Source organism: Lycium ferocissimum, chromosome 3, assembly GCF_029784015.1.
Source record: "Lycium ferocissimum isolate CSIRO_LF1 chromosome 3, AGI_CSIRO_Lferr_CH_V1, whole genome shotgun sequence".
Lineage (NCBI taxonomy): Eukaryota > Viridiplantae > Streptophyta > Magnoliopsida > Solanales > Solanaceae > Lycium > Lycium ferocissimum.
In genome coordinates this window covers 67,791,287-67,802,151 of record NC_081344.1, presented here as the reverse complement: position 1 = coordinate 67,802,151, position 10,865 = coordinate 67,791,287, and the positions used below count along the sequence as shown (strand labels likewise).

The 10,865-nt window shown below is 33.4% G+C and overlaps 1 protein-coding gene across 1 annotated transcript; it reads left to right on the top strand.

The window, feature by feature from the left end:
- Positions 1-7,846: 7,846 nt before the first annotated feature.
- Positions 7,847-9,995, top strand: LOC132050505 (CBL-interacting serine/threonine-protein kinase 11-like). The gene is made up of 2 exons (XM_059441769.1): positions 7,847-8,628; positions 8,975-9,995. The coding sequence occupies exons 1-2, from the start codon at positions 8,041-8,043 to the stop codon at positions 9,725-9,727; spliced, it is 1,341 nt and encodes a 446-aa protein (XP_059297752.1). The 5' UTR covers positions 7,847-8,040; the 3' UTR covers positions 9,728-9,995.
- The last annotated feature ends 870 nt before the right edge of the window (positions 9,996-10,865 follow it).

Here is a 10,865-nt window from a genome sequence, read left to right as displayed (position 1 = left end):
AAAAATATATATGTATATACAGTGTTATTTATATATTTCTTATATATTGAACCCACTTGGTAAAAATCTTAGGTCCGCCACTGGGTGAGATGAAATAGAGATAAGGTAGTTAGGGGTGTTGGTGATAACTTCTTGTTAGAGGGTTAGGAAATTATTTTCGTGAATGCCTACCGCATAGGGGAAAATATTTTTTGCTAACTTATTACCATGCACAAAATATGTGAGAAAATCACTTATTTTTTCATGGAAAGTATTTTTCATTTTTTTTTCTCCATTCATACCAAACACCCCTAATTAAGTATGAAATGAAAAGTTTAAGTCACATGATTTCTAAATATAGAACGGAATCATACTTGCTAGAACACATTAATAAAAATGAAATAAGGCCGTTAAAGGGAAATGGAGATCGAGAGTAATAGTTTGAAAATAAAATCATGGTGACTGAAAATCTTTTCTGCCTTTTAAGTAATGATTTGTATATGATTGTCTCTTGTGAGTTTGCGACACTAAGAGAAACAAAAAAATTGTGAGTTTGTCACAGCCACAAAATTGCAACGGTAGGGAATACATAGAAAAGTACAATACAAAACTTTGTCAATTACCCACTACTACAATACAAAACTTTGTCAATTACCCACTTCCCATAGGTCTTTTTCATACACTATTCTTTTTATCTTCCTTCGTTTTTTTCCTACTCAACTTGTAATATTATCAAAGTTATCTTTGCCATAATCTGATCATTTTTTTTTTCACGTTTGGAGATAATTAAATTGCAACTTGTAATTGGTGAGCCCACACATGTGCGGCGAAAATACCTTATGGGCATATTTTAGTTGATCGTTATCTTACGGACTAGATCTGCATGCGGTAGGAATATATTACCAAATATCTGATCTTGCCATTTTCCTTTTATGCACAAAAATTAACAATCTAAAATATGGTCCTCATAAAAAAACATAGGTGGAATAAATAAGACTAGGGCTGGAGCTATTCTTGTCCCGGGAAAGTCAATTGAGACCTCTTCGACGGAGAATTATACCGGTATAGATAGGTCAATTTTTTTTTTAGTTAATATATAATATATGTTGAATATTCATGTTTTTTATGTGTCTTTGCGTCTTTATATTTTGAATTTTCTTACTAAAAATTCTAGCTTCGCCACTAGATGGAATCCTTACATTCTTTAACTATAAATCATGGGTCCGAGTCTTGGGAAAGAAAAAAAATCACGATATGACATTTCCTGCTTAATGAGAGCTTACTCGGTGCCACTTCGAATTAATCGTATTACTAAGTTTCGAATACCTTATGGTTTTACAAAAATATGGTCCACTTTTAAAAAACCTAAACCTACCATTGTAACTACGTGCACAAAAGATGACGCTTTAACTATACATCTCAGGTTCGAGTCTTGGCTTAATGGAGTTGATGCAATGCGACCTCGAATTAGTGGGATTATTGGGTTCCGAATACCAGCGAGTTTAGAAAAAATAAAAGAAATATGGTCCCTTTTTCTTATTTTATAAAAATCTGAACGTGCCATCGCTATTTCGTTGCAACTACATGCACAAAAGCTGACTAGGATACACCCCAGTTTGACAGCTTCATTTTGGAGCTACAATGATTAGTTTATTAGTAAATCATTAGCAACTGTATAAAAACGCAGTCGCCCGAGCTCTTTTGTCTTGTCCTGCTGTTTAACATTGAGTAATTAATCCTAAACTTACTTAGATTCATTTACATATAAATGGTTATATTTGAATAGAATAATATAAAAGCTTGCCTCGATGGGTGCTGTAGAAATGTTAGTGCCGCATTACTTGGAAATTAAATGTACGATTATTTTCTAATATGATTTTGAATAATTTCAACTTTCGGACAATTTTTTTTAGATTGAGTAATGTTCTATCGCCATTGTTTTAACATGATATCATAATTAAATTCATCCACGTCGTTTTGTTCCCAAATGTTGGATCTTCATATTTTATTTTATATGATGTTCATCAAGTCTTACGTGTGTATAAAGGAGTTAGAGCGTTACATATTGATTGAGGAAATAACTTGTTTGTCTCTATATTTAATTTTACAGTTGAGATAGACTCAATATTGATTCCCTTATCGATGAAAAAATGGAAGTTTGAGCTGTAACAGCTTAATTCGAATTCAAAATTAAATTGCAACTATTTGGTATGCCCACAAAGATGTGGCGAAAATACATTGTTCGAATATTATAATTTTATATCTATCGTTATCTCATGGCTAGATCTGTATGTGGAAGGTAGGAAGGAAAGTGATCAATCACCAAATATCTGAAATTGCCATCACTTTTTTGTAGTGACTAAACTAAGTTCACAGAACTGGATCGATCATGACTAAGCCACAACCACAGTTTGACAGCTACATAATATGGAGCTACAAACAATAGTTATCAAATCAAGAGTTTAGTTAATTATGTAGACAAATAGCATATAGTTATTCTGTTCTAATGTATGTGACACTCTTTTATTTTAATTCAATTTCAAAAAGAATGACATCTTTCTAATAATAATAATAATAATAATAATAATAATAATAATAATAATAATAATAATTTAACATAAACTTCTAATTTATTATTAATGAGATGATTTATACATACACATAAATCTATGATTTATTTTAAACCACAAGTTACAAAAATCTTCCTTTCATTCTCAAATTTCATTCTAAACAAACACCATCACACAAGATAATTGTGTGTAGTCCGCTTAATTTATATGTTGACTTGCACGCGTTCATGCATATAATGATGGCATGAGCTAGTGTATCTCCAAAGAGATTACCTTCTCTTGATGAGTCCAGTTTTATGTTATTGCCACCAAATAATGCTTCAAACGAAATGTTTAATTCATGATTTCATACGTTATGTGTATGCACTATTATTTCCTTATATTATTTTGGACAATTTTTATAGCTCGAGCTAATAGTATTCGAAATTGATTCAGATAGCTGTGGTCATTTTACTTCATGTCTTTGGTACCTCTATTCAATTTGTGGAGAGGCCATTACCGTTGAAGCACTAGCAATTAATTGACATTCATTGAAGAGCGTTACAAAATGACTGGTCAAGATTTCATATACTATCAAATGCAAAGAATGTGGAATTAATACTAGAAAAGAAGATGATAGTGTCTTGGAATATAGATATCACTTGAGAGGATATATGGAGATTGATGAGTTCTTTTGAAGAGATCAACTTTGTACATACCCCTCGCGCATGAAAATTGCTAGCTCATAATATAAGCTAGATTTCTCTTTTGTTTTTACATAGGGTTTCTTGGAATTCTGATATCCCAAGCTGGATTGTAAATGATGCACTGGCACGTTATAGACATGTAAGACATATTATGAAGTAATATAATACAGTTGTTTATGGGAAAAAAAGTTAGATGCAATGGTGATTAACTTAATAATAAACTGAACAATAAGTTTGAGCTTTGGAAACTTAATTAGACTTCAAATCAAAATAAGGTTGAACCAAAAACCGCTTATGTATCACCACATTCTTGAGTCAACTTTAACGTCATCGCAGCCGACCAAAGATCTTCCTACGCCATTACCATTGCCGCCATAGTCCTTCTAACCACCGACCATTTGCCTATTTGCCTTTGACCTAATTCCCTTCCTCCTAATTTTGCGCTGTTGGGAGGCAAAATATATGTAGTCTAGTGCCTGTATACGCCCTTAGACTTAATTCTTTCTAATACTATTTTAATTTTCGGAAGAAATAGAACAACATAATTGAGCATATTGGAGACTCACCAACATTCAACATTAAGGGTATATGTTCGGTTCGAAGGAAAATGTTTTCTAAGAAAATAAGTAAATTTCTTAATTTTTTTTTTGTGTGCCTGTACCTATAAAAAATATTATTCTAAAAACATTTGTATATAATCTACACAAATACTAGGAGAGGTGAGTTTGAGGGGTGTATGGGGTGGTGGAGAGGGGGCTATGGAGGTGGGAAGACCCAATCAATGTGGAATGTCACTTGTGGACTTGTTTTCCTACTTTCACTAGAAGTCATTTTCTTCATTTTAAGAAACTTACTGTCCTAGAGAAAATATTTCAACAATATTTTGACCAACCAAATATGGGAAAATTAAAAAATATTTTGCTCCATACCAAACACGCCCTAAATATAGTTTTACATGCAAGGATCAAGTGTGCACCAGGACAATACCATAGACCTGATAAATATAGTTTTACATGCAAGGATCACGTGTGCACCTGGACAATATCATAGACCTGATAAATAAATACAAGTCTCTTCTGTTGAAAATCATATATATATATATATAAAGCGGTAGCAAAGGATGTGCGCATCAACGGGGTAAGTTTTTGAGGGCAAAAATCTTTTTCCCAGCCTTAAAATTAAATCTCTTCAAACTTGCAGCCACCTCTTCGTCCCTTGCACCCCCACAATCTACGGCAACGTTTATAAAAACATTTTGCGCCTCTCGAATTTCACTTTCACGCTCCTTGCTAATCTTCCTTCTCTTCCTCTTCTTCCCAACATCATTCTCCAGACAACTTACAAACTCTTCTGCCGCCATCGTTCCCGCTACGCACAAAACAGCACACCCCTCCCAGGTATGGTTCTTCTCCATTCTAATCCACTTTGAGTTTATTTGCTTTTACATATTCCAAGTTTATTCGGTTTCTAAACTGTACCATTCCGTGGGAATATCCTTCCTTTCCAAAGAACTGGGCAATTCGAGAAATATATTTGCTGATTTAAGAGCACTGCAGCGCTAGGCTGACATAACCGTAGGCAGGAAACAAGTTGAAGAGAGAGACTTTTGAAAGTTTAGGTTGCCCCGGGTCGATTTTTATTTGCGTTATGGAAGTTTAGGTCGCCCCGGGTCGATTTTTATTTGCGTTATGGTTCTTCTCCATTCTGATCCACTTAGATTTTATTTGTTTTAACACATATTCCATGTGTATTCGGTTTATCTATTGGGCCATTCCATAGGAATATCCTTCCTTATCAAAGAACTTAGAAATTCGAGAAATTAATATGCTTATATTTGTTTGTTTTATACTACACATATTCCATGTTTTTTGCGTTTAAAATACTATACAACTTAAACTGTAAATTTGGGGAGAATTTTACTATACACTGCATAACGCACTCTATAACAATCTTGCAGGGAAGATTTCATGTGGTAAAGAAGCTCCAGACTAAGAGGAGTAGACAAATGTGATGTTTAGTCGAAAGTTGACGGTTACTGCATCTTTAAAACTTTAAATATCACGCTTACTCAAAAATGTGTAACTATTCTATTACGTAAGTTGAGTAAGGCAACGCTTCATTCTTTGCAAGGATGAAAATTTAATATTTTTAATTTTGAGAAATAAATAAGAGGGCTAAAAAATGACAAAATAAATAAATAAATGTCTTTCTGAGCTTTTGAGGCGTGCCACATCATCGGTCTCCCATGTATGGCTCTTCTCCATTCTAATCCACTTTGAGTTTATTTGCTTTTACACATATTCCAAGTGTATTCGTATTCTCTACTGTACCATTCCGTAGGAATATCCTTCCTTTTCAAAGAACTGAGAAATTCGAGAAATATATTTGTCTTTTTAGAGCAACTAGGTGACATAACCGTAGATAGGAAACGAATTGAAGAGAAAGACTTTTGAAAGTTTAGTTGCTTAATTTTATTTTTGTTATGGTTCTTCTCCATTCTGATCCACTTAGAGTTTATTTGCTTTTACACATATTCCATGTGTATTCGGTTTATATACCGTGCCATTCCGTAGGAATATCCTTCCTTATCAAATAACTTAGAAATTCGAGAAATATATTTGCTGCTTTAGCAACGCTCAATGTTGGGAAGAGATAAGCGTAGACTTAAAGAGAATGTCTTTTGAAAGTTTAGGTTTTGCTTTTTGGTTGCGTTACGTTTGGGTCTTAAGCTTGAAAGGAAATTAATTGCCAGGAACATCCTTAAACAAGATAAATATGATGTCCTGCCCATTCTAAACCACTTTGACATATCTTTTTTTACAAGGATTACATGTTTATTCGGTTTAGATACTGTTCCATTCCGTAGGACTACCCTTCCTTCCTGATCGCCGATCAAATTAAACTCTTTACCATTCATATTTTGTAACATCCTCTATGACAGCCTTCCACTTTACACTATTTTAAAACTTGTGGTACGTTCTAATGCTTTACAAGTGCTATTTCATTAGATCAATTCGTTCGCCCTCTTCCACCGACTTGGTTGTTACTTGTACTTTCCCTTCATACCTGTTATTACTTAATGTTTGCTTCATATTTACTCCCTTACTGCAATAACCATGACCTCTTAGTTTATTTAAGTTCCCACCGATTTCATGTGTATTCGGTTTATATACTTTATCAATCCGTATATCCTCCACTTTGCTAAGTTCGACTCCATGTTCGAACTAACTTGCTGGGTTGTTGTACTTCCCCCTTAATATGTCTACAATTAATAGTTTTATAATAACTTTATATACGCTTCAAATTAAATCGCCAATTTGTTTCTCGCACTATTTGGCTTTCTTACTACGAATCAAACGAAAAACAGGTATGTGTGTTTTTTTTTTTTTTGTAGAAGTTTTGCCTGTTCTCCATAGTGGTCCAAGGCGAATGGAATCTTTAGTGCCAAAAAAATTATTGCATATATAATTGGGCATCTCATTGCATGTTCTGTTGTATTTTTCTCTAAGGTTGAAGATTATTCATCCTGAACTAAGCAAAGACTCAAGCAGACTTGTAGGGGCAAGTGCAAAATGCAGAAAAGTGCCAAGGCCTGTTTTGAAAATGAATTACATGATACTAATATAAAATTGCAGTACATAATTATCGATATACGTCAAGAGATTAGAGCTTTTGTACGTAACATGGCACATAAAAAAAATTCGGGATTAACATGTACATAAAAATATGTAGAAAAAAGATGATCTTCATGTTATAAATGAAATGATTTATATTTGTGATTCAATTGGTTTATAAATTTATTTTATATGCATACACATGATTTTTAATTTCTTTCGACTAAATTTACAAAACCAAAAAAAAAAAAAGAACTATTTTATATGTTTACTAATGTTTTATTATGACCGCGCGAAGCGCGAACATTTTTACTAGTAAATAAATAATTTAAAGTCAATCTACGAATAAAAACAGGTAATCGTCATAGGGCAAGTAAATTAATCATCACTTGTTATGCTTATAAGAAAATGAAAACAGAGCAATAATTTTCCAGATACTTCAAAGTGTTTAAAATATTTACATTACCTTTTATTAGAGAAATAGTTCTCTTTTGCTGTACTTACAATTCTATGGAATTTGAGTAAAACCTAATGGCTGTCATTGCACTTGCACCCTTTAGATATAGAGTTCCAGTTCCAAACTTCCACCAAAAGTTCTATCTTTTACCTTTTCTACTTCTCGTAAAAAGAAAAAAAAAATAACAAAAAATACGCGTTTTAACAATTAATCATCTGAAAATCCCCTAAATTAGCTGGATGTCCACAACTACTTACCCTTGGAAGAAAAGATAAACAATGATATTATAACTCAGACAAAACATAGATGGACCAAGTGGTAGACACGCATTAAACAAACCATTCGTTGACTTGCAAAAATTGAAACACAATATATTTTAAGAAGAGTATAGTACAAAAGATGTTGTTATAATGACGTGTGGGGATAGACATCTCACGGTCTGCAATTAATATATTACTACTTTTTTTTTTAGTGTTAAATTGAAATTAAAAAATAAAATAAAAATGACCCCTATATATATATAGTGGCCAGAGAGGCTAAAGTTGTGGGATCCATTTTTTTCTTCTTCTTTTTTCTTGTTGTCATAATCCCTTTTCACAGAACAACAACAACCTCCAAAATTGCTCTATCGCTCTATCAATTTGCTTCTTTCTCATTAATCAGTCACTAGTTCGATCTCGACATTTTAATTCTCGAGATCGAACGTTTGGCTCTTGCCGTGTTACACGCCGGCTATGGCCTCAGGTTCTTCAGAAACCACTACAATATTCGGTAAATATGAGCTAGGAAAACTCCTTGGATGTGGCGCATTTGCCAAAGTGTACCACGCTAGGGACGTCAAAGATGGCCATAGCGTGGCAATAAAAATAATCAATAAATCAAGAGTTAGTAACGCGATTTTGATGTCGAACATCAAACGTGAGATCTCCATCATGCGTCGCTTAAGTCACCCTCACATCGTCAAGCTTGACGAAGTGCTGGCTACCAAGACGAAGATCTACTTCGTCATGGAATTCGTCAAGGGTGGCGAATTGTTCGCGAAAATCGCGAAAGCTGGAAAATTTTCCGAAGATCAGACTCGGAAAATTTTCCAGCAACTCATCTCCGCCATTCGTTACTGTCATTCCCGCGGCGTCTACCACCGTGATTTGAAACCGGAAAATTTGCTAATTGATGAAAATGGTGATTTGAAAGTGTCTGATTTTGGGCTAAGTGCATTAACGGAACAAGTACAACAAGATGGGTTGTTACACACGCTTTGTGGCACCCCATCTTACGTGGCACCAGATATTCTAACAAAGAAAGGATATGATGGAGCTAAGGTATGTTAATTTATAGCTTGTGATTTGATATAAAGTGGGATTGTTTGTGTGCTATATCTTTGTTCATTAAATAAGATGACTATTTTGAATGGTTTTCTTTTACTTGGATAAAGTGGAATTGTTCTTATACAACATGTTTGTTCATAAAATAAGATAACTATTCTGAATAATTTTCTTTCAATTCGATAAATTCATCCTTTTCATGACAACAGGCAAAGTCAATTTAGAACTCTATTGCATCTTGAAGGAATTTGTTTGTATTTTTCCATAGCAATATCTCTTTAAAGAAAGTTTTTCTCATTTCAAAGCGTTTTTTCTAACTTTCTGTTATTTTATTTTCTAACAGGTAGATGTATGGACATGTGGAATCATCTTGTTTGTGTTAAATGCTGGATATTTGCCATTCCATGATTCAAATCTCATGGGGATGTACCATAAGATTTGCAATGGAGAATTCAAGTGTCCTAAATGGATGTCATCCGAGTTAAAACGATTTTTACATCGACTTCTTGACACAAATCCTATGACAAGAATAACCATTGAAGAAATCATCAACGACCCTTGGTTTAAGAAGGGCTTGAAACGTGTTAAATTCTGTGAGGAAGACGGTAAGCCTCAGAGACGGATTCAGGATTCAGATTCAATGGGTCCATCTACGTCTAACACGGAAATAGAAGAGGTCAAGGAGGGAGAAGACAAGAACAAGAACTCTTATTTGAATGCTTTTGATATAATTTCGTTCTCTTTGGGATTAGACCTCTCAGGGTTGTTAAACGATGGATGCAACCCGTTGGAAGATTTCGAAAGATTAATTGTTGAAGGGTCGTTGGAGATAGCAATGGAGAGAGTGGAGGAGATGGCAAAGAAGGAGAATATCAGGTTGAAGAAGAAAAAAGAATGGGGAGTGGAGTTGAAGAAAGGTAAATTGATTATGAACATGGAAATTAACAGAGTGATAGATGGTTTTGTGGTTGTTGAGGTTCGTCGAAAAGTTGGGGATATTGATATGTACAAAGAAATATTGAAGAATAAAATGAAACCAGAAATTCTCGGCCAACAACCGACGGAAGTTCTGGTTTCGACAGAGGTGAATCCATGAACTAGAATTAGTAGATTTATGATTTGCCTTTGGCAAAATATTTTTTAGTTATACTATGGGCTAGAAAATGTTCAGAAAGAAAATTAAATACAATTCAGTGTGCTCTGTACATAAGAAAGAGAGTATATTAAAAGGAGGAAAAAAAGAAGGAAAAAAGATCGATGTATAATGGGAAGTTATTCATCGGTTACCCATATTGTTAATATTTTTTTGTATGTGGGTTGAGAATTTTGTTGTGAGGAATAAAACTACACTCCTATTGTGTGTATATGTTTTTATATTTATTTGTACTATTGAGCATGTTTTTTTATCCCTTTTCGAGAAATAAGTGAGTTATCTCTCGTGGCTAAATTGTGCTCAGTATCTTTTTTGGCAATTCCGTCGAAATCTTTCGTTAGTTGAGGGAAGAATCTGTCCAAATTAGATTTTTGAGGAACATATGGATTTGGTTAGGCAATATATGATTGCTAAACAAGTGAGTTATCTCTCTTTGCAAAATTGTGCTTAAGTTCATACGTGGCATTCAGTCAAGATTTTTCATTAGTTGGGGTAAGAATTTGTCGGGGGAAGAATTTGTCCAAATCTGATTTTTGTGGAACATATGGATTTTTAGATAATATATGATTGCTAAACAAGGTTTTTTTCTAAAAGTACAAAATGTATCTGTCATATATTCAATATCGGTCACAAGATTTAGCTTCATTTTATAAGTAACGGCAATTTTACTTTGTATGTGGTTTGAGAATTTTGTTTTGAGGAAATAAAACTGCACTCATGTTGTGTGTATTTTTTAGTTTAAAAAATTTGCAGTAAATTATTTATACAATCATGTGTCATGGAGTAGTTAATTATGAGTAAATTTCTATAATAAATATTACTCAATAACCCAACAATAAAAATGATAACAACCTACTAGCATATGTTAAATTGGTATGAAAAATCTCTTAAATACAATGCATATATAACTTAATTAAATCTATTTATCTTCTTACTTTTTTCTTTAGGAAATAGAAAGGACGAATGATAGTTGAATTATTGTTGATTTGTTATCGCTAAATATGTTGGGATGGATGTACCTTCATTCTTAATTAGATATTCAAAATCAAGATCTGAGAACATAGTTTCTAGTAGAAAATGT